At 47.2% G+C, this 24397-nt stretch overlaps 1 protein-coding gene across 1 annotated transcript in view; it reads left to right on the top strand.

Annotated features, from left to right (window-relative positions):
• Nucleotides 1–24397, top strand: part of HPS5 (HPS5 biogenesis of lysosomal organelles complex 2 subunit 2) — a 70061-nt gene that overhangs the window by 23122 nt on the left and 22542 nt on the right. Inside the window, exons 8-17 of the mRNA XM_038764964.1 lie at nucleotides 1481–1569; nucleotides 4372–4550; nucleotides 6653–6811; nucleotides 9566–9725; nucleotides 10615–10738; nucleotides 15791–15946; nucleotides 17658–17729; nucleotides 18207–18913; nucleotides 22345–22465; nucleotides 22742–22897. Of these exons, the coding sequence (XP_038620892.1) occupies nucleotides 1481–1569; nucleotides 4372–4550; nucleotides 6653–6811; nucleotides 9566–9725; nucleotides 10615–10738; nucleotides 15791–15946; nucleotides 17658–17729; nucleotides 18207–18913; nucleotides 22345–22465; nucleotides 22742–22897 (1923 nt within the window). The remainder of the gene's footprint in view (nucleotides 1–1480; nucleotides 1570–4371; nucleotides 4551–6652; nucleotides 6812–9565; nucleotides 9726–10614; nucleotides 10739–15790; nucleotides 15947–17657; nucleotides 17730–18206; nucleotides 18914–22344; nucleotides 22466–22741; nucleotides 22898–24397) is intronic.

The raw sequence follows: 24397 nt of genomic DNA, 5'->3' as shown, positions 1-24397 counted from the left end.
GTTGCCAACTTGGACTTCCCCAGCGCTTAGTCCAGTGCTCTGCACACAGGAAGCGCTCAATCAATACGATTGAATGAATAAATTGGGACCGTCTATATGTTGCCAACTTGGACTTCCCCAGCGCTTAGTCCAGTGCTCTGCGCACAGTAAGCGCTCAATACGATTGAATGAATGAATAGGGACCGTCTCTAGATGTTGCCAACTTGGACTTCCCCAACCGCTTAGTCCAGTGCTGTGCACACAGGAAGCGCTCAATCACTACGATGGAATGAATGCATAGGGACCGTCTCTATATGTTGCCAACTTGGACTTCCCAAGCGCTTAGTCCAGTCCTCTGCACACAGTAAGTGCTCAGTAAATACGATTGAATGAATGAATAGGGACAGTCTCTGTATGTTGCCAACTTGGACTTCCCAAGCGCTTAGTCCAGTGCTCTGCGCACAGTAAGTGCTCAATCAATACGATTGAATGAATGAATAGGGACCGTCTCTAGATGTTGCCAACTTGGACTTCCCAAGCGCTTAGTCCAGGGCTCTGCACGCAGGAAGCGCTCAATAAATACGATTGAATGAATGAATAGGGACCGTCTCTAGATGTTGCCAACTTGGACTTCCCAAGCGCTTAGTCCGGTGCTCTGCACATAGTAAGTGCTCAATCAATGTGATTGAATGAATGAATAGGGACAGTCTCTGTATGTTGCCAACTTGGACTTCCCAAGCGCTTAGTCCAGTGCTCTGCGCACAGTAAGCGCTCAATAAATACGATTGAATGAATGCATAGGGACCGTCTCTATATGTTGCCAACTTGGACTTCCCAAGCGCTTAGTCCAGTGCTCTGCACACAGTAAGCGCTCAATCAATACGATTGAATGAATGCATAGGGACCGTCTCTGTATGGTGCCAACTTGGACCTCCCAAGCGCTTAGTCCAGCGCTCTGCACACAGAAAGCGCTCAATCAATACGATTGAATGAATGCATAGGGACCGTCTCTATATGTTGCCAACTTGGACTTCCTAAGCGCTTAGTCCAGTGCTCTGCACACAGTAAGCGCTCAATCAATACGATTGAATGAATGCATAGGGACCGTCTCTGTATGGTGCCAACTTGGACCTCCCAAGCGCTTAGTCCAGCACTCTGCACACAAAGCGCTCAATCAATACGATCGAATGAATGAATAGGGACCGTCTCTGTATGGTGCCAACTTGGACTTCCCAAGCGCTTAGTCCAGTGCTCTGCACGCAGTAAACGCTCAATCAATATGATTGAATGAATGAATAGGGACCGTCTCTATATATGGCCAACTTGGACTTCCCAAGTGCTTAGTCCAGTGCTCTGCACACAGGAAGTGCTCAATAAATACGATTGAATGAATGAATCGAATTCCCCGGCCGAGTGGGGAGCCGGGACCGCGGTTTGGGCGGTGGCCGGGCCTCGGGGGTCCCGCTGACGGCCCGCTGACGGCCCGCCTCTTCCCTTGCAGTGAGCACTGTGTGATGACCTGGACCGAAAGGGGCATCTACATCTTCGTGCCGCAGAGCGTCCACGTTCTGCTGTGGAGCGAAGTCAAAGGTAAACCTCACCCCCCGCCTTCCATTTCCTTCCGAAGCTTTATATCGGGTCTCTCCACTGCTGAGAAGCGCGGGCTTTTAAAAATAATAATAATATCAATCAATCAATCCATCATATATATTAATGATGGCATTTATTGAGTGCTTACTATGTGCAAAGCACTGTTCTAAGCGCTGGGGAGGTTACAAGGTGATCAGGTTGTCCCATGTGGGGCTCACAGTCTTCATCCCCATTTTACAGATGAGGGAACTGAGGCTCAGAGAAGCAAAGCGACTTGCCCAAAGTCACCCAGCTGACAAGTGGCGGGGCCGGGATTTGAACCCATGACCTCTGACTCCAAAGCCCGGGCTCTTTCCGCTGAGCCACGCTGCTTCTCAATTTATTGAGCGCTTACTGTGTGCAGAGCACTGGACTAAGCGTGTGGGAAGTACGAGTTGGCATCATATATATATATAATAATAATGATGTGCTTTGCACATAGTAAGCGCTTAACAAATGCCATCCTGAGAGAAGCAGCGCGGCTCAGCGGAAAGAGCCCGGGCTTTGGAGTCAGAGGTCATGGGTTCGAATCCCGGCCCCGCCACTTGTCAGCTGGGTGACTTTGGGCAAGTCGCTTCACTTCTCTGGGCCTCAGTTCCCTCATCTGGAAAATGGGGATGAAGACTGGGAGCCCTGCGTGGGACAACCTGATCACCTTGTAACCTCCCCAGCGCTTAGAACAGTGCTTTGCACATGGTAAGTGCTTAATAAATGCCATTCTTATTATCATTATTATTAATAATAGTATAATATAATCATTATATAATAATTATTAACAATAAATAATAAGTAATAATATGATCATGGTATTATGATAGTAATTATAGCATTTATTAGAGAAGCAATGTGGCTCAGTAGCAAGAGCCCAGGCTTTGGAGTCAGAGGTCATGGGTTCAAATCGCAGCTCCACCAACTGTCAGCTGGGTGACTCTGGGCAAATCACTTCACTTCTCTGGGCCTCAGTTCCCTCATCTGGAAAAAGGGGGTTAAGACTGTGAGCCCCCCGTGGGACAAACTGATCACCTTGTAACCTCCCCAGTGCTTAGAACAGTGCTTTGCACATAGTAAGTGCTTAATAAATGCCATGTTTGTTATCATTATCATTATCATTATTAATGATAGTATAATTATAATATAATTAATAATAATTATTAATAATAACAATTGATAATATTATAATATTATGATGATAATAATAGCATTTATTAGAGAAGCAGTGTGGCTCAGTGGCAAGAGCCCGGGCTTTGGAGTCAGAGGTCATGGGTTCAAATCCCGGCTCTGCCAGTTGTCAGTTGTGTGACTTTGGGCAAGTCACTTCACTTCTCTGGGCCTCAGTGATCTCATCTGGCAAATGGGGATTAAAACTGTGAGCCCCCCATGGGACAACCTGATCACCTTGTAACCTCCCCAGCGCTTAGAACAGTGCTTTGCACATGGTAAGTGCTTAATAAAGGCCATTATTATTATTATTGTTACTATTATTAAGTGCTTACTCTGTGCAAAGCACTGTTCTAAGCGCCGGGGGAGATACAAGGTAATCAAGGTGTCCCCCATGGGGCTCCCAGACTTAATCCCCATTTTACAGATGAGGTAACTGAGGCCCAGAGAAGTGAAGTGACTTGCCCAAAGTCACACAGCTGACAAGTGGCGGAGCCGGGATTCGAACCCATGACCTCTGACTCCAAAGCCAGGGCTCTTTCCACTGAGCCACGCTGCTTCTCTATAATGATGGTATTTGTTTAAGCGCTTACCTTGCGCTCGGCACTGTAACAATAATAATAATTTGTGGTCTTTGTTAAGCGCTTACTGTGTGCCAGGCCCCTTAATAATAATAATAATAATAATAATAATAATAATAATAATAATAATGATAGTGGTCTTTGTTAAATGCTTTCTATATGCCAGGCACTGTTCTAAGTGGGTTCAAATTCCGGCTCCGCCAATTGTCAGCTGTGTGACTCTGGGCAAGTCACTTCTCTGTGCCTCAGTTCCCTCATCTTTAAAATGGGGATGAAGACTGTGAGCCTCCCGTGGGACAACCTAATCACCTTGTAACCTCCCCAGCGCTTAGAACAGTGCTTTGCACATAGTAAGCGCTTAATAAATGCCGTTATTATTATTATTATTATCACAAGGTGATCCGGTTGTCCCCCGGGGGGCTCACAGTCTTAACCCCCATTTTACAGCTGAGGGAACCGAGGCCCAGAGAAGTGAAGTGACTTGCTCAAAGTCACCCAGCTGACAAGTGGTGGAGCCAGGATTATTAATAATAATAATAATAATAATGGCATTTATTAAGCACTTACTATGTGCAAAGCACTGTTCTAAGCACTGGGGAGCATGGGCTTTGGAGTCAGAGGTCATGGGTTCAGATCCTGGTTCCGCCACTTGTCAGCTGTGTGACTTTGGGCAAGTCACTTCACTTCTCTGGGCCTCAGTGACCTCATCTGTAAAATGGGAGTTAAGACTGTGAGCCCCCCGTGGGACAACCTAATCACCTTGTAACCTCCCCAGCGCTTAGAACAGTGCTTTGCACATAGTAAGCGCTTAATAAATGCCGTTATTATTATTATTATTATCACAAGGTGATCCGGTTGTCCCCCGGGGGGCTCACAGTCTTAACCCCCATTTTACAGCTGAGGGAACCGAGGCCCAGAGAAGTGAAGTAACTTGCCCAAAGTCACACAGCTGGCGGAGCCGGGATTAGAACCCACGACCTGTGACTCCAAAGCCCGTAATAAACGGCGTCATTATTATTTACAGATATTCAGGACGTGGCCGTCCACAGGAACGAGCTGTTCTGCCTGCACACAACGGGGAAATTGTCGCATTTGTCGTTGCTGGCCGTGGAGCGGTGCGCGGCCCGCCTGCTCAGGAGGGGCTGCTGGGGCCTGGCCGCCCGCGTCTGCTGCCTCTTCCAGAACTCCATCCTTCCCAGCAGAGTGAGGGCGGGGTTGGAGTCCGAGGGCACGGGTTCGAATCCCCCCTCTCTCACACGCCTGTTGTGTGACCTGTGGCAAGTCGCTTAACTTCTCTGAGCCTCTGTTGCCTCATCTGTAAAATGGGGATGAAGACTGTGAGCCCCCCGTGGGACCACCTGATCACCTTGTATCCCCCCACCCCAGTGCGTAGAACAGTGCTTGGCACATAGTAAGCGCTTAACAAATCAATCAATCATATTTATTGAGCACTTACTGTGTGCAGAGCACTGGACAAGCACTTGGGAAGTCCAAGTTGGCAACATCTAGAGACGGTCCCTACCCAACAGTGGGCTCACAGTCTAGAATATATGTATATATGTTTGTACATATTTATTACTCTATTTATTTTACTTGTACATATCTATTCTCTTTTATTTTGTTAGTATGTTTGGTTTTGTTCTCTGTCTTCCCCTTTTAGACTGTGAGACTTTTAGACTGTAGAGACAGTCCCTACCCAACAGTGGGCTCACAGTCTAGAATATATGTATATATGTTTGTGCATATTTATTACTCTATTTATTTTACTTGTACATATCGATTCTCTTTTATTTTATTTTGTTAGTACGTTTGGTTTTGTTCTCTGTCTCCCCCTTTTAGACTGTGAGACTTTTAGACTATAGAGACAGTCCCTACCTAACAGTGGGCTCACAGTCTAGAATATATGTATATATGTTTGTACATATTTATTACTCTATTTATTTTACTTGTACATATCTATTCTCTTTTATTTTGTTAGTATGTTTGGTTTTGTTCTCTGTCTCCCTTTAGACTGTGAGACTTTTAGACTATAGAGACAGTGGGCTCACAGTCTAGAATATATGTATATATGTTTGTACATATTTATTACTCTATTTATTTTACTTATACATATCGATTCTCTTTTATTTTATTTTGTTAGTACATTTGGTTTTGTTCTCTGTCTTCCCCTTTTAGACTGTGAGACTTTTAGACTATAGAGACAGTCCCTACCCAACAGTGGGCTCACAGTCTAGAATATATGTATATATGTTTGTACACATTTATTACTCTATTTATTTTACTTGTACATATCGATTCTCTTATTTTATTTTGTTAGTACGTTTGGTTTTGTTCTCTGTCTCCCCCTTTTAGACTGTGAGACTTTTAGACTATAGAGACAGTCCCTACCCAACAGTGGGCTCACAGTCTAGAATATATGTATATATGTTTGTACATATTTATTACTCTATTTACTTTACTTGTACATAGCTATTCTCTTTTATTTTATTTTGTTAGTATGTTTGGTTTTGTTCTCTGTCTCCCTTTAGACTGTGAGACTTTTAGACTATAGAGACGGTGGGCTCACAATCTAGAATATATGTATATATGTTTGTACATATTTATTACTCTATTTTACTGGTACTTATCGATTCTCTTTTATTTTATTTTGTTAGTATGTTTGGTTTTGTTCTCTGTCTCCCCCTTTTAGACTGTGAGCCCACTCTTGGGTAAGGACTAGTCTCTAGATGTTGCCAACTTGTACTTCCCAAGCACTTAGTCCAGTGCTCTGCACACAGTAAGTGCTCAATAAATACGATTGATTGATTGATTAGAAGGGGGAGACAGAGAACAAAACCAAACATACTAACAAAATAAAATAAATAGAATAGATCTGTACAAGTAAAATAAATAAATAAATAAATAAATTTATTTAAATAAAATAATTAAATTGAATAAATAAATAAATTTACGGCCGACTCGGGAGTACTTTGGGCCACTCGGCTTCTCTGGGCCTAACTTTCCCCTTCTGTCATCATCGTCATCATCATCAATCGTATTTATTAAATGGGGATTCAGCCCCGATCCTCCTCCCTACAGGTTGTGAGCCCTGTGTGGGACAGGGACGGTGTCTGACCCGATCATCTATCGACCCCAGCGCTTACGCTGGACCCGTAGTAAGTGCTTAACAAATATCAAAGTACAGTGCCAAGCACTTAGTACAGTGCTCTGCACACAGTAAGCGCTCAATAAATACGATTAATCGACTGATTGATTGATCAAAGTAATTACTACCGTTAGTGAGTGTCTCCTCTCTGTCGTGCCAGGTACGGAAAACTTTACCCGTCGACAAGCTGGAGCACTTGAAATCCCAACTGGACGCCTCCACCCAAGGCGACCTCATCGCCCAGCTGGACGACACGATTTCCAAGCTGGAACCTCTAGGTTCTGCCTGCAGCAGCAGAAGGAGCTCCATTTCATCGCACGTAAGCGGATGGAGACTGCCGGGGTCCTTTCCATCTCTCGAGGGGATTTTCCGGCCTCCCCCGACCGGCTCGGGTTCCCTCGTCCGTCTGGGAAGTTAGTTTCCTCGGGATGCGCCTGCGGTGGGAAACTCGTTCCCTTGCGGACGTGCCTGCTGTCTCCGGGCAGCTGAAAGAGAGAGAGCCACACCGAGGGTCAGCCCTCTTATCACTTCCCATTAGAGAAGCAGCGTGGCTCAGTGGAAAGAGCATAGGCTTGGGAGTCAGAGGTCATGGGTTCAAGTCCCGGCTCCGCTGCCTGTCAGCTGTGTGACTTTGGGCAAGTGGCTTCACTTCTCTGGACCTCAGTTCCCTCATCTGGTAAATGGGGATGAAGACTGGGAGCCCCACGTGGGACAACCTGATCACTTTGTATCCTCCCCAGCGCTTAGAACAGTGCTTTGTACATAGTAAGCGCTTAACAAAATACCAAAATTATTCCCGTTCGGCCTCCTCCATCGTCAGATGCCGGGGATTCTCTTTCCAACTGGAGACTCTCCCCTGTGATCTCAAAACCAGGCCTTTCCGAGTGGCCCGCAGTGGGGCCTGGCACGTAGAGCAATGGGGCTTAGTGGTCCCCAGAGGGAAATCAATCAATCAATCAATCAATCGTATTTATTGAGCGCTTACTGTGTGCAGAGCACTGTACTAAGCGCTTGGGAAGTACAAATTGGCAACATATAGAGACAGTCCCTACCCAACAGTGGGCTCACAGTCTAGAAGGGGGAGACAGAGAACAAAACCACACATATTAACAAAATAAAATAAATAGAATAGATATGTACAAGTAAAATAAATAGAGTAATAAATATGTACAAACATATATACAGGTGCTGTGGGGAAGGGAAGGAGATAAGACGGGGGGATGGAGAGGGGGACGAGGGGGAAAGGAAGGAAGGAAGGGGAGAGGAAGGAAGAGGAAGGAGGGGGCTGAGTGTGGGAAGGCCTCCTGGAGGAGGTGAGCTCTCAGTAGGGCCTTGAAGGGAGGAAGAGAGCGAGCTTGGCGGATGGGCAGAGGGCGGGCATTCCAGGCCCGGGGGATGATGTGGGCCGGGGGTCGATGGCGGGACAGGCGAGAACGAGGTACGGGGAGGAGATTAGCGGTGGAGGAGCGGAGGGTGCGGGCTGGGCTGGAGAAGGAGAGAAGGGAGGAGAGGTAGGAGGGGGCGAGGGGATGGATGGACAGCCTTGAAGCCCAGGGTGAGGAGTTTCTGCCTGATGCGCAGATTGATTGGTAGCCACTGGAGATTATTGAGGAGGGGAGTAACATGCCCAGAGCGTTTCTGGACAAAGACAATCCGGGCAGCGGCGTGAAGTATGGACTGAAGTGGGGAGAGACACGAGGATGGGAGATCAGAGAGGAGGCTGATGCAGTAGTCCAGACTTGATAGGATGAGAGCTTGAACGAGCAGGGCAGCGGTTGGGATGGAGAGGAAAGGGCGGATCTTGGCAATGTTGCAGAGCTGAGACCGGCAGGTTTTGGTGACGGCTTGGATGTGAGGGGTGAACGAGAGAGCGGAGTCGAGGATGACACCAAGGTTGCGGGCCTGTGAGACGGGAAGGATGGTAGTGCCGTCAACAGTGATGGGAAAGTCAGGGAAAGGGCAGGGTTTGGGAGGGAAATCACTCACATCATTGTTTTGGCCGCAGGTGAGGCAACCTTTTTTTTTTATGTTACTTGTTAAGCCCAGGCCTGGGAATCAGATGACCTGGATTCATTCATTCATTCATTCAATCGTATTTATTAATAATAATAATGATGGCATTTATTAAGCACTTACTATGGGCAAGGCACCGTTCTAAGCGCTGGGGAGGTTACAAAGTGATCAGGTTGTCCCACAGGGGACTCGCAGTATTAATCCCCGTTTTACAGGTGAGGTAACTGAGGCACAGAGAAGTTAAGCGGCTTGCCCAAAGTCACACAGCTGACAGTTGTCAGACCCGGGATTTATTGAGCGCTTACTGTGTGCAGAGCACTGTACTAAGCGCTGGGGAAGGACATTTCTAATCCCAGCTCTACCACCGGCCCCTCTGTGTAACCACTCACTTTGCTTCTCTGGGCCTCCCCTTCCTCATCTGTCAAATTAGACCGGGCGCCCCAGGCGGGACACGGACTGCGGCCAACCTGATTGCACCCACCCCAGTGCAGAGTAGAGTATTTACTTATTTTATGTGTACATATTCTATTTATTTTATTTTGTTCAGATGATTTGTCGTCTGTCTCCCCCTTCTAGACTGTGAGCCCGCTGTGGGGTAGGGACCGTCTCTTTCTGTTGCCGACTTGGACTTCCCAAGCGCTTAGTCCAGGGCTCTGCACACAGTAAGCGCTCAATAAATACGATTGAATGAATGAATGAATGAAAGGCACCGGTTACCAAATTCCACCGTCGTAAAGGAAAGCTAATCCAAAACTTTGGGGAGGATGTTGGGGTGAGCTTGTCGCAGAATCTGATCCGCCAAGGTGCTCCAGTGCTCTTCCTCGTGATTTAGTTGGAGAAATGAGGGACGGTGAATTTGGTGGGGGTCTCGGTGACCCAGCCAGATTCATTCATTCATTCATTCAATCAGCAGAGCGGGGAATGAGCTCTTACTGGGCCCCGCTGCTCCTCGGCTTTGCCCCCGCGGCGCCGTATCCGGTCGGGTGGCCCGGAATTCCCTCGGACCCCTCAAGGATAAGGATTCGCTCATCCCTCACGCGTAGTTCCCTGTTATTTCCAGGAAAGCTTCAGCGTCCTGGACTCTGGCATCTATCGGGTCATTAGTCGAAGAGGCAGCCAGTCCGACGACGACTCTTGCTCCCTGCACAGCCAGACCCTTTCGGAAGATGAGCGACTTAAAGAGTTCACCTCCCATCAGGAGGAAGACCAAGCCGACCAGGGTAACCCGCAAAGAAGTGGAGGGTCGTTTTTTCGGGGGGTGGTGAGGGAGGGAGGTCACGGGTGGCTGCTGACTTGGATGAATTCTGTCCGTCTGTTTGGTCTCTATCGACTTGCGTTGAGGCCGTGAGGTCACTGGGAGTAGCAGGTTTCCCGTAGTTCCTTTCTCATCACCTTTAGGAACAAACCATCATTACTTGTGGCGTACCCTCACAGTTTTCAGGTCCTAGAAAAGTTGATTGGTCAGAACAGAGCAGCCCGCAAAAGATGGTTTTCTCTTTCATAAATCTACCCAATTATTCTCCATCTCGGGAGGGAAAGAAATCACAGGAATTTTTCAGGATAGTGCTTTGCACATAGTAAGCGCTTAATAAATGCCATTAGAAAAAAAAAAAAAGGATATTCCCGATACAGTTGGGAAGAAATTTGTGACCCAAAACGTCCAATTCTTTGTTGCCCAGATGTTTTCACTGTAGGTCATCCTGTACATAATAATAATGGCATTTATTAAGTGCTTACTATGTGCAAAGCAGCGCTGGGGAGGTTGCAAGGTGATCAGGTTGTCCCGCGGGGGGTCACAGTCTTAATCCCCATTTTCCAGATGGGGGAACTGAGGCCCAGAGAAGTTAATTGACTTGCCCAAAGTCACACAGCTGACAATTGGCCGAGCCGGGGTTTGAACCCGTGACCTCTGACTCCAAAGCCCGGGCCCTTTACATGTGATAAAACTTTCGTTAAAATCCCCCCCTCACACATCCCGGCCAGGTGGGGTTTTGGACTTTGCTGCCACTAGTTACTCATTTCAACTTTTTTTTAATTTTCATTCAAGCGTGACACCCCGACATGACGTGCGTGACTTTGTGTTTGTTTTTCCTTAATCCCATCCATTAGACCATGTCTCTCATGCTTCAGCGCTGGCCGAGACCGATCGGAACGAAACTTTCCTCCCATTCAGTATCCCATTGTCATTTCGTTCTCCATCTCCTCTCGTCTCCCTCCAGGCCGTCAAGGAAAGGTAAACCGAAGCAGTCTCGTAAACCGAAGCTGACATTACGTTGCTAGGGCCGAATCCGGTGGGATTTTATTTTTCCACAGAAGAAAGAGGCTTTTAGCTCCGAAGAGAAGGTAGCCGAATGTCTCAGACGAGGAAAAGGAAGATATTTTTGCAAAATCCGTTGCTGCCGGGCTTTGAGGAAAGGATCCGGGTTGCGTGAATTGCCTGAACACTATGTTTGTTCACGGCCTGTATAAATGCACCATATCTGGAAAGCCTTTTCTCCAGGAGTCTCTTCTTAAGGATCACGTGGCCGCCCATGGTCAAAGCTTACTGAAGTGTCGTCATTGTAATTTTTAATCCAATTTCCCAAGGGGTTTCAATCAATCAATCAATCAATCGTATTTATTGAGCACTTACTGTGCGCAGAGCACTGTACTAAGCACTTGGGAAGTACAATTTGGCAACATATACAGTCCCTACCCAACAGTGGGCTCACAGTCTAAAAGGGGGAGACAGAGAACAAAACCGAACATACTAACAAAATAAAATAAATAGAATAGATATGTACAAGTACAATAAATAAATAAATCATCATCATCATCATCAGTCGCATTTATTGAGCGCTTACTATGTGCAGAGCACTGTACTAAGCTCTTGGGAAGTACAAATTGGCAGCATATAGAGACAGTCCCTACCCAACATTGGGCTCACAGTCTAAAAGGGGGAGACAGAGAACAAAACCGAACATACTAACAAAATAAAATAAATAGAATAGATATGTACAAGTAAAATAAATAAATAAATCATCATCATCAATCGCATTTATTGAGCGCTTACTATGTGCAGAGCACTGGACTAAGCGCTTGGGAAGTCCAAGTTGGCAACATCTAGAGACGGTCCCTACCCAACAGTGGGCTCACAGTCTAAAATAATATATAATATATATAATATATAATATAATATAATATAATATAATATAAAATAAATAAATAGAGTAATAAATCTGTACATACATATATACAGGTGCTGTGGGGAAGGGAAGGAGGTAAGATGAGGGGGATGGAGAGGGGGAGAGTTTCAAGAATTTAACCATTCACAGTGAATAATAGGGCAGTAAATAGGTGATTGATGCAGTCGAGCCGTCCGAAGGGCTGACTTGATTTTGTAATGTTTCATTTGTCAGGGCGCGGCCTAGGATTTTGTCCTGTGAATACGAGGGGAGCTTTATCCTCCCTTTTCTTAGTATAGGCCTGCTTCGTTCAGGCCTCTTTATTAGGGCATTTCCGAATTGAAGCAGTGTGGCCTAATGGATAGAGCCTGGGAGACAGAAGGACCTTGCTTCTAATCCCGGCCCCGCCGCTTGTCTGCTCTGTGACCTTAGGCAAGGCACTTCATCATCATCATCATCATCAATCGTATTTATTGAGCGCTTACTATGTGCAGAGCACTGCACTAAGCGCTTGGGAAGTACAAATTGGCAACATATAGAGACAGTCCCTACCCAACAGTGGGCTCACAGTCTAAAAGGGGGAGACAGAGAACAAAACCAAACATACTAACAAAATAAAATAAATAGAATAGATATGTACAAATAAAATAAATAAATAAATAGATAAATAGAGTAAAAAAAATATGTACAAACATCCGGCCCTCACTTACCTCTGCAAAATGGGGATCAAGATGGTGAGTCCCATATCAATCTATCAGTCGTATTTATTGAGCGCTTACTGTTTGCAGAGCACTGGACTAAGCGCTTGGGAAGTCCAAGTTGGCAACATATAGAGACGGTCCCTACGCAACAGTGGGCTCGCAGTCTAGAAGGGGGAGGCAGAGAACAAAACAAAACATATTAACAAAATAAAATAAATAGAATAAATATGTACAAATAAAATAAATAGAGTAATAAATGCATACAAACATATATACATCTATCTATACAGGTATATACAGGCAATAATTTCCTCATTGCCCTTAGGAAGGACTAATTTCTACCCCTCTCTAGCCATTTATTTAAAGAAGCAGCGTGGCTCAGTGGAAAGAGCACGGGTTTTGGAGTCAGAGGTCATGGGTTCAAATGCCGCCCCTGCCACTTGCCAGCTGTGCGATTTTGGGCAAGTCACTTCACTTCTCTGTGCCTCAGTTACCTCATCTGTAAAATGGGGATTAAGACTGTGAGCCCCGTGTGGGACAATCTGATCACTTTGAAACCTCCCCAGCGCTTAGAACAGTGCTTTGCACATAGTAAGCGCTTAATAAATGCCATTATTATTATTATTGATCCCTCTGCAGTCCAGGGCATAGAATCTTGTACCTGCTCAAGTCAGTCAATGAGAAGTAGCATATCTCAGTGGAAAGAGCCCGGGCTTTGAAGTCAGAGGTCATGGGTTCGAATCCCGCCTCCGCCAATTGTCAGCTGTGTGACTTTGGGCAAGTCACTTCACTTCTCTGTGCCTCGGTTCCCTCATCTGTAAAATGGGGATGAAGACTGTGAGTCCCTCATGGGACAACCTGATCACCTTGTATCCACCCCAGCGCTTAGAACAGTGCTTTGCACATAGTAAGCGCTTAACAAATGCCATCATTATTATTATTATTATTATTAGTTGGTCATATGTTTTGAGCACTTACCGTGTGCAGAGCACTGTACTAAGCAGTTGGGAGAGTACAGCAGAAGAGAGTTGGTAGCCACGTCCCCCTCCCACAACGAGCTGACTGTCTAGAGGGAGAGACAGATAGTAATATAAATCAATCAGTCAATCAATCGTATTTATTGAGCGCTTACTGTGTGCAGAGCACTGTACTAAGCGCTTGGGAAGTACAAATTGGCAACATATAGAGGCAGTCCCTACCCAACAGTGGGCTCACAGTCTAAAAGGATAAATTATGACTGTGGAGAAGTGGGGTGGGGCTGAGGGAGGGGAGAAAGAGGGTGGAAATCCAATTGCAAAGGCAACCAAGAAGGGAATGGGAGAAGAGGAAATAAGGGATTCGTCGGGAAAGGCCTCTTGGAGGAGATGTGCTTTTCATAACGCTAATGTCTCTTGCTCGCCCAAGGAGCCGGAGTTGGTGTTTGCACTGGTCCTTTGTGTGGGTTTGAAGAATCCAAAGTGGAGGCCGAACTTCCCGTCTCTGACTGACCATTTTGATGCTAGCGATGCCTGCCTACTTGTTTTGTTCTGTTGTCTGTCTCCCCCTCCTATCATCATCATCATCATCAATCGTATTTATTAAGCGCTTACTATGTGCAGAGCACTGTACTAAGCGCTTGGGAAGTACAAATTGGCAACATATAGAGACAGTCCCTACCCAACATTGGGCTCACAGTCTAAAAGGGGGAGACAGAGAATAAAACCAAACATACTAACAAAATAAAATAAATAGAATAGATATGTACAAGTAAAATAAATAAATAAATAAATAGAGTAATAGATCTGTACAAACATATATACATATATACAGGTGCTGTGGGGAAGGGAAGGAGGTAAGATGGGGGGATGGAGAGGGGGAGGAGGGGGAGAGGAAGGAGGGGGCTCAGTGTGGGAAGGCCTCCTGGAGGAGGTGAGCTCTCAGTAGGGCCTTGAAGGGAGGAAGAGAGCCAGCTTGGCGGGTGGGCAGAGGGAGGCCATTCCAGGCCCGGGGGAGGACGTGGGCCGGGGGTCGATGGCGGGACGGGCGAGAACGAGGCCTAACGGTGAGGAGATTAGCGGCGGAGGAGCGGAGGGTGCGGGCTGCGCTGGAGAAGGACAGAAGGGAGGGGAGGTAGGAGGGGGCCAGGGGATGGATGGATGGACAGCCTTGAAGCCCAGGGTGAGGAGTTTCTGCCTGATGCGCAGATTGATTGGTAGCCACTGGAGATTATTGAGGAGGGGAGTGATATGCCCAGAGCGTTTCTGGACAAAGATAATCCGGGCAGCAGCATGAAGTATGGATTGAAGTGGGGAGAGACATGAGGATGGGAGATCAGAGAGAAGGCTGGTGCAGTAGTCCAGACGAGATAGGATGAGAGCTTGAACGAGCAGGGTAGCGGTATGGATGGAGAGGAAAGGGCGGATCTTGGCAATGTTGCGGAGCTGAGACCGGCAGGTTTTGGTCACGGCTTGGATGTGACTGCGAGCCCGTTGTTGGGTAGGGATTGTCTCTATCTGTTGCTGACTTCTCTGCATGCAGTAAGCGCTCAGTAAATGCGACTGAATGAATGACTGACGAGATGCGGTCACCGGTTCCCCAGAATGGCACTTGGGTGGCGAAGCAGCCCTCGTAGAGCCCAATTATGAAGGACGAAATTCCAAGTTGGGGATTGGGCCGTGCCACTTGATCTGAAGTGAAGCATAAAGTCCGAGACATTTCCTTTGTTAGAAAGGCCGGTGTCTTTCAAAAGGCAGGTGAATAAGCCCAAGCTCCGCTTCAGAGTACAAAACCAAACATACTAACAAAATAAAATAAATAGAATAGATATGTACAAGTAAAATAAATAAATAGAGTAATAAATCTGTACAAACATATATACATATATGCAGGTGCTTTGGGGAAGGGAAGGAAGGAAGGGCCAGATGGGGAGGGCCTCGGTTAGATCCGGAGAGGAAACGGCGGCATTGGACCGACCCTCGCTGTTTCTCTGGCGGAAACCGCGGCGCCGGAATCACTGGGGTTCGAAGGAATCCAGTAACGCCTGGATTTTCTAAGGAATCCAGGAACGCCTGGATTTTTCTGGTTTAGAGACAACCTTGCGTCCTCCCCCTCTCCATCCCCCCCATCTACCTCCTTCCCTTCCCCACAGCACCTGTATATATGTTTGTACATATTTATTACTCTATTTATTTTACTTGTGCATATCTATTCTATTTTATTTTGTTAGTATGTTTGGTTTTGTTCTCTGTTTTCCCCCTTTATAATAATGATGGCATTTGTTAAGTGCTTACTATGTGCTTTAGACTGTGAGCCCACTGTTGGGTAGGGACTGTCTCTCTATGTTGCCAACTTGTACTTCCCAAGCGCTTAGCCCGGTGCTCTGCACTCAGTAAGCGCTCAATAAATACGATTGATTGATTGATTGATTGATTTGGCTTCTAGCGTCTCCAGCTTCGTGCGGAAGACGACCGAGAAGATCGTCACCCTCCACCCGGGCCCCGACCCAAGAGGGAGAGCGGAGCCCAGAGACGACGAGGCCACCCGGGAGGAGGTGGTCGACGCGGTCGCCGTCCCCTGCCTGCAGGCCGAAGAGAACGAGTAAGAACCGGTCGGTCGGGCCTATTTATTGAGCGCCTTCTGTGTGCGGAACACAGCTGGGTGACTTTGGGCAAGTCACTTAATTTCTCTGGGCCTCAGTTCCCTCATCTGGAAAGTGGGGATGAAGACTGTGGGCCCCCCCGTGGGACAACCTCCCCAGCATAGTAAGCGCTTAATTAATACCATCGTAATTATTATTATTATTGGGAGAAGACAATAGAACAAATGCAGCAGTCAACCCCCGCCCACAGCGAGATAAGTGCCGTGGGGCTGATTCATTCATTCAATCGTATTTATTGAGCGCTTACTGGGTGCAGAGCACTGTACTAAGCGCTTGGGCAGTACAAATCGGCAACATCTAGAGACGGTCCCTACCCAACAACGGGCTCAGAGTCTAGAAGGGGGAGACGGACGACAAAACAAAACACGTGGACAGGTGTCGGGTCAGCAGAATAAATAGAAATAAAGCTAGATGCACATCATTAACAAAATAAATAGAATGGTAAATATGTACAAGTAAAATAAATAGAGTAATAAATCTGTACAAACATACAGGTGCTGTGGGGAGGGGACGGAGGTAGGGCGGGGGAGGATGGGGAGGAGGAGAGGAAAAAGGAGGCTCAGTCTGGGAGAGACTGAGTCTCTCTATATACATTCATTCATTCATTCAGTCGTATTTAGTAAGCGCTTACTGTGTGCAGAGCACTGTACTAAGCGCTTGGGAAGTACAAGTTGGCAACATATAGAAGTACTTAGTATAGAGCTGAGCCCGCGATAAGCGCCCAATGGCTACCATCAACTGATTGAACAAAATGGCGCTAGGTTTTCAGACTGGGAGTTGCTGATGGAGAAAGGGAGCAAGTCAGGGTGATGCCGACGGGAGTGGGAGAAGAGGAAAGGGGGACTTAATCAGGGAATCAATCAATCAATCCATCGTATTTATTGAGCGCTTACTGTGTGCAGAGCACTGTACTAAGCACTTGGGAAGTCCAAGTTGGCAACATATAGAGACGGTCCCTACCCAACAGTGGGCTCTCAGTCTAGAAGGGGGAGACAGACAACAAAACAAAACATATTAACAAAATAAAATAAATAGAATAAATACATACAAATATGCCCAGTGAGAGGTCCTGAGCCTCAGAGACGTGAACGACTCAGTTCTGAAGGATGCCTGCTATCCATTAATTCATTATCCATTATAGTAATTCACTATTCATTATCCACCTCGCCATCAGCAGCATGGCCTAGAGGGAGTCAGAAGGACCTGGGTTCTAATCCCGGCTCCGCCACTTGTCTGCGGTGTGGCCTTGGGCAAGTCACCTCACTGCTCTTTGCCTCAGTTCCCTCATCTGTGAAATGGGGATTAAGACTGTGAGGCTCATGTGGGGCATGGACTGTTGTTCCGTTCAACCCGATGAGCTTGTATGTCTCTATATGTTGCCACCTTGTACTTCCCAAGTGCTTAGTACAGTGCTCTGCACACAGTAAGTGCTCAATAAATACGATTGATTGATTGATTGATTATCAGACACGTAGGAAGTGTTTCACAGATACCATTAAAAAAAGAGCAGGGCTTTGGCTTTCTTTCTCCTCTTTAAATCAACAGTGTCCTTCCTCCCTCCCACAAAAAAACCCAAACCAGAGACCTCCCCCCAACCCCCTTTTTTTAAATGTTGTGTCTCCCGTGCATCTTTTCCATATTTCTTCCAAGGATCGAAGTAAGTAATGAACCTCCAGAAGAAGACCAACTTCGGGAGCTCAAGTTGGCGACGGCGGAAACGAGGTAAATGAGTGTTTGGAATAAAAGCAGAGGCTTCAGTTGGGCTTGGGGATCGGAAAATCAATTAATCGTATTTATTGAGCGCTTACTGTGTGCAGGGCACTGTACTAAGCACTTGGGAAGTACAAGTTGGCAACATTTAGAGACAGCCCCGACCCAACAGTGGGCTCACAGTCGAAAAGCAGCGGGGCGAGGCTTCCACAGCAAGAGAAGCAGCGTGGCTCAGTGGAAAGAGCCCGGGCTTTGGAGTCAGAGGGCATGGGTTCAAATCCTGGCTCCGCCAATTGTCAGCTGGGTGACTTTGGGCAAGTCACTTCACTTCTCTGGGCTTCAGTTCCCTCATCTAGAAAATGGGGATTAAGACTATGAGCCCCCCGTGGGACAACCTGATCACCTTGTAACTTCCCCAGCGCTTAGAAGAGGGCTTTGCATGTAGTAAGTGCTTAATAAATGCCATTATTATTATTATTATTATTATAGAACCAAGCTCCAAGATCCCCTTGTGGTGTTTGAGCCAGCGTCCCTGCGAGAGGCTTTGCGGGAATGGCTCGTCTGCCTAGAGAAAACATTTGACCCCAAGGAAATCTCCCGCCTGGCACAGGAGGAGCAGAAGGAGGAGGAAGAGGAGGAGGAGGAGAGCGACTCTTTAGGGAAGAAAGGCCGGAAAACATTTGACCCCAAGGAAATCTCCCGCCTGGCACAGGAGGAGCAGAAGGAGGAGGAAGAGGAGGAGGAGGAGAGCGACTCTTTAGGGAAGAAAGGCCGGGAAGAATCTCTTCCCCGCGAATCCCAAAGCACCATTTTGGCATCAGGCCTCGGGCAGAACCCGAGCTGCAGCGAAGATCCCGGAGGCAAAGGAGCCCGGGAAACGGCTGGGGATTTGGAGGAAGCCTCAAGAAGCCGTTGTTTCCGAGTCTCTTCTCCTTGTTTCATAGACGAGGACGTGCGGAGGGACTTGGGACAGCTGGCCAGTCTGTGTCTGGAGTTAAACGTGTCCACGGCTGAGAGCGGGTGGACGGGAGGCCCCGGTGACCGAGCCAGCCAGTCGCCCGCTCCCTGGCCCCCAGCCTGCCAATTCATCCAGAATTTCTTTTTCCTCCTGGATCTGAAGAGAGTAAAGCAGTGCGTCCGAACTAGTTACGCCGACAATCCCAGGGTCTGGGAGACGTACGTCGACGGGTTGAAAGGTAGGAATGGCGTGGCCTTTGGATTTAGGGGTGGGGCAGCTTTCGGGGGTGGCTTTGGCTCAGTTCAGAGTTCATCATCATCATCAATCATATTTATTGAGCGCTTACTGGGTGCAGAGCACTGTACTAAGCGCTTGGGAAGTACAGATTGGCAACATATAGAGACAGTCCCTGCCCAACAGTTGGCTCACAGTCTAAAAGGGGGAGACAGAGAACAAAACCAAACATACTAACAAAATAAATAGAATAGATATGTACAAGTAAAATAAATAAATAGAGTAATAAATATGTACAAACATATATACATATATACAGGTACTGTGGGGAAGGGAAGGAGGTAAGATGGGGGAGATGGAGAGGGGGACGAGGGGGAGAGGAGGGAAGGGACTCAGTCTGGAAAGGCCTCCTAAGAGTTGAAGGAAGCAGCGGGGTCTAGTGGAAGTAGTCAGAATAATAATAATGATAATAATAATAATAATAATGGCATTTATTAAGCGCTTACTATGTTGAAAGCACTGTTCTAAGTGCTGGGGAGGTTACAAGGTGATCAGGTTGTCCCTCGTGGGGCTCGCAGTCTTAATCCCCATTTTCCAGATGAGGTAACTGAGGCCCAGAGAAGTGAAGTGACTTGCCCAAAGTCACACAGCTGACAATTGGCAGAGCTGGGACTTGAACCCATGACTTCTGACACCAAAGAATAATAATAATAATAATAATTTTGGTATTTGTTAAGCACTTACTTTGTGCAAACCACTGTTCTAAGCACTGGGGAGGATACAAGGTGATCAGGTTGTCCCGTGTGGGGCTCTCAGTCTTAATCCCCATTTTACAAATGAGGTAACTGAGGCCCAGAGAAGTGAAGTGACTTGCCCAAAGTCACACAGCTGACAATTGGCAGAGCCGGGATTTGAACCCATGACTTCCGACACCAAAGCCCGGGCTCTTTCCTACTGAGCCACACTGCTTCTCTAAAAATAAAGTATGGAACGCTTCACGAATTTGCGTGTCATCCCCAGAAGACCTGGGTTCTAATTCCGGCTGTTTTCCCATCACCTGCCATATGACTTGGGTGGGTCATTTTACTTCTCCAGGCCTAGGTTTCCTTATCTGCAGACTGTGGGGGGATGTATGTCTAGAGAAGCAGCATGGCTCAGTGGAAAGAGCCCAGGCTTTGGAGTCAGAGGTCATGGGTTCTAATCCCGGCTCCGCCACTTGTCAGCTGTGTGACTTTGGGCAAGTCACTTCACTTCTCTGGGCCTCAGTTCCCTCATCTGTAAAATGGGGATTAAGACCGGGAGCCCGCCCTGGGCCAACCTGATCACCTTGTAACCTCCCCAGCACTTAGAACAGCGCTTTGCACATAGTAAGCGCTTAATAAATGCTATCATTATTATTATTATTACTCCCTCACACGTAGACGGCAAGCTCCATGTGGGACAGGGATTATATTACCTTGTATCTACTTCAGCCTTAATACAGTGTTTTGGCACGTAGTAAGCGCTTAATAAATACCACAGTTATTCAGTATTATTGATGATAGTTTGGGTCTCCTTGGAGACTGAGTTTATCCTACATTTTCCCCACCGCCTAATTAATTAACTGGAAAGCAGGAATTCTCCACCCCCCAACCACATCCCATCTAGTTGGCATCTGTGAGCTCTGTGGTGGTCAAGGAGAACATCAATCAATCGTATTTATTGAGCGCTTACCGTGTGCAGAGCACTGTACTAAGCGCTTGGAACATCCCACTCAGCAGGTGTCAACACGCTGACTGGGTCTTCGCCTCCGGAACTACCGTGTGGGGCGCGACTCAGGCCTCGAGGCTTTTCAAAATCCGGGAGAATCTACCTAGCCAGAAAAAAGCCCACCACATCCCAAATCACCTGACATAGAGTATTACAGAATTTACAGATTCTGAAGATCTAGTTTAGCGACTTTAACGATCCAGTGGCGTTCTCATCGTAGCAGTTCAGCGCTTAGAAAGCAGCGTATTTTTTGCCCTCCTAAACGGAAGGGTCCGGGTGTCTCCTGCCGAGATGGAGAGAAGGGGATTTTGAACCTCAAAATTAGTTTTATAACAATGGAAAACCGTTCTGGCCGTTTGAGGGCTCTTGGGCAAACAACGCCCAAGAATCCTCTGAACTTTTGGATTTTCGTTGGTTACTTCCCAGGGCTGGTTAGAAGGGGTGTGGAGGGAAGGAGAGGGAGAGAGAGGGGAAGGAGAGGAAGAAAGAGTGGGAGAGAGGAGGGAAGGAGAGGAAGAAAGAGAGGGAGAGAGGGGAAGGAGAGGAAGAAAGTGGGAGAGAGGAGGGAAGGAGAGGAAGAAAGAGTGGGAGAGAGGAGGGAAGGAGAGGAAGAAAGAGAGGGAGAGAGAGGGGAAGGAGAGGAAGAAAGAGTGGGAGAGAGGAGGGAAGGAGAGGAAGAAAGAGAGGGAGAGGGGGAAGGAGAGGAATAAAGAGTGGGAGAGAGGAGGGAAGGAGAGGAAGAAAGAGAGGGAGAGAGAGAGGAAGAAAGGGAGAGAGGGGAAGGAGAGGAAGAAAGAGAGGGAGGGGGGGAAGGAGAGGAAGAAAGGGAGAGAGAGGGGAAGGAGAGGAAGAAAGAGGGAGAGGGGAAGGAGAGGAAGAAAGAGGGAGAGGGGAAGGAGAGGAAGAAAGGGAGAGAGGGGAAGGAGAGGAAGGAAGAAGGAGAGAGAGGGGAAGGAGAGGAAGAAAGAGGGAGAGGGGAAGGAGAGGAAGAAAGGGAGAGAGAGGGGAAGGAGAGGAAGAAAGAGAGGGAGAGAGAGGGGAAGGAGAGGAAGAAAGAGGGAAAGAGAGGGGAAGGAGAGGAAGAAAGAGAGGGAGAGGGGAAGGAGAGGAAGAAAGGGAGAGAGAGGGGAAGGAGAGGAAGAAAGAGAGGGAGAGAGAGGGGAAGGAGAGGAAGAAAGAGGGAAAGAGAGGGGAAGGAGAGGAAGAAAGAGGGAAAGAGAGGGGAAGGAGAGGAAGAAAGAGAGGGAGAGGGGAAGGAGAGGAAGAAAGAGGGAGAGAGGGGAAGGAGAGGAAGGAAGAGGGAGAGGGGAAGGAGAGGAAAAAAGAGAGGGAGAGAGGGGAAGGAGAGGAAGAAAGAGGGAGAGAGAGGGGAAGGAGAGGAAGAAAGAGGGAGAGAGGGGAAGGAGAGGAAGAAAGAGGGTGAGAGGGAGGGAGGAATGGAGGGAAGGAGAGGAAGGGAAACAGAGAGCAGGAGAGAGAGAAAGGGAAAGTGTTGCATTTTATTCAAATATGCTGAAAGTGACTGGCCTTTTTGCATGTATGTGTTACATTTCGTTCAAAGAAGCTGGAAACAACGGGCCTGTGTGGGTGTGAAATGTCATTCAAAGAAGCTGGAAATGACGTTTCTGTGTGTCTGTGTTACATTTCATTCAAAGAAGCTGGCAACAACTAGCTTTTATCTTTCAGAACTGACTGAGTCTGGTCCTGTGTGTCAGGCAATAGAAGCTGGAGATCTCCCGGCCGTAATGACCCTGTTAGATGACCTGTCCCCCTGGGATAGCCCTCTGCTTCTGGGTCACGCTGCAAGGTAGGCCATCAATCAATCAATCAATCAATCGTATTTATTGAGCGCTTGCTGTGTGCAGAGCACTGTACTAAGCGCTTGGGAAGTACAAGTTGGCAACATATAGAGGCGGTCCCTACCCAAACAGTGGGCTCACAGTCTAGCGATCTAAGCGATCGGGAGAGGACAACACAGCACAATTAGCAGCCACGTTCCCCGCCCGATGCCACAGATGCCAGTGTGACGCTGTATGCAGTCAGGAGGCTTCGAGTTCAACGCTAATATTTGTCGTCCACACAGGTTGTATGAGAAATTTGGGGAAAGAGCTCTGCGGCCCTTAATCCGGTTCTACCCCTCCATCCTGCCGGCGGACATCATGTGTCTGTGTCGCCACGATCCCGCTCATTTTTTGGCCTATTTGGATCATCTCGTCAAATCAAGGCCCGAAGACCAAAGGTAGAGACTTTCCCCCCCCCACCTTACCTCCTTCCCTTCCCCACAGCACCTGTATATATGTATATATGTTTGTACATATTTATTACTCTATTTATTTTACTTGTACATATCTATTCTATTTATTTTATTTTGTTAATATGTTTGGTTTTGTTCTCTGTCTCCCCCTTCTAGACTGTGAGCCCACTGTTGGGTAGGGACCGTCTCTATATGGCTTTTTTTTTTTGGTTGTTTTTTTTTTTTAATGGCATTTATTAAGCGCTTACTATGTGCAAAACACTGTTCTAAACACTGGGGAGGTTACAAGGTGATCAAGGTGTCCCACAGGGGGCTCACAGTCTTAATCCCCATTTTACAGATGAGGGAACTGAGGCCCAGAGAAGTGAAGTGACTTGCCCAAAGTCACACAGCTGACAGTTGGCGGAGCCGGGATTTGAACCCGTGACCTCCGACTCCAAAGCCCGGGCTCTTTCCACTGAGCCACCCTGCTTCTCTCCACTGAGCCACGCTGCTTCTCAAGTTGCCAACTTGTACTTCCTAAGCACTTAGTCCAGTGCTCTGCACACAGTAAGCGCTCAATAAATACGATTGAAAGAATGAATATATGTTGCCAACTTGTACTTCCCAAGCACTTAGTCCAGTGCTCTGCACACAGTAAGCGCTCAATAAATACGATTGAAAGAATGAATATATGTTGCCAACTTGTACTTCCCAAGCACTTAGTACAGTGCTCTGCACACAGTAAGCGCTCAATAAATACGATTGATTGATTGATTGATTATTTACCGTGAGCAGGATTTCCCTGGAATTGTATTTCCCGGCTAGGGAGAAACGTCACTTCAGAAACAAAGAGGTCCTGTTGCTGTTTGGTTGGAGACTGTTGCGTGATGGGCCCGCAAGGCCTGACCTTTGCTGTCTTTTAATAGCTAACTAATAATGATAATAATGAAAAATTATGGTATTTGGTAAGTGCTTACTAAGTGCCAGCCACCGTTCTAGACGCTGGGGTGAAATACAAGTTAATTAGGTTGGACACAGTCCCTGTCCCACATGGGGCTCACAGTCCTTTCTTTTTTTAATCGTATTTATTGAGCGCTTACTGTGTGCAGAGCACTGTACTAAGCGCTTGGAAAGTACAAGGCTGTCCCTTGTACTTTTAAGGCTTAGAGAAGCAGCGTGGCTCAGTGGAAAGAGCCCGGGCTTTGGAGTCCGAGGTCATGGGTTCAAATCCGGGCTCCGCCAACTGTCAGCTGTGTGACTTTGGGCAAGTCACTTCATTTCTCTGAGCCTCAGTTACCTCATCTGTAAAATGGGGATGAAGACTGTGAGCTCCCCGTGGGACAACCTGATCACCTTGTATCCTCCCCAGCGCTTAGAACAGTGCTTTGCACATAGTAAGTGCTTAATAAATACCATTATTATTATTATTATTATTATTATTATTATTATTACAAGTTGGCAACAAATAGAGACGGTCCCTACCCAACAGTGGATTCACAGTCT

This window comes from Tachyglossus aculeatus, chromosome 22, assembly GCF_015852505.1.
Source record: "Tachyglossus aculeatus isolate mTacAcu1 chromosome 22, mTacAcu1.pri, whole genome shotgun sequence".
NCBI classification, from domain to species: Eukaryota; Metazoa; Chordata; class Mammalia; order Monotremata; family Tachyglossidae; genus Tachyglossus; species Tachyglossus aculeatus.
The sequence above is the reverse complement of the archived record's forward strand: the minus strand, read 5'-3'. Positions and strand labels throughout refer to the sequence as shown.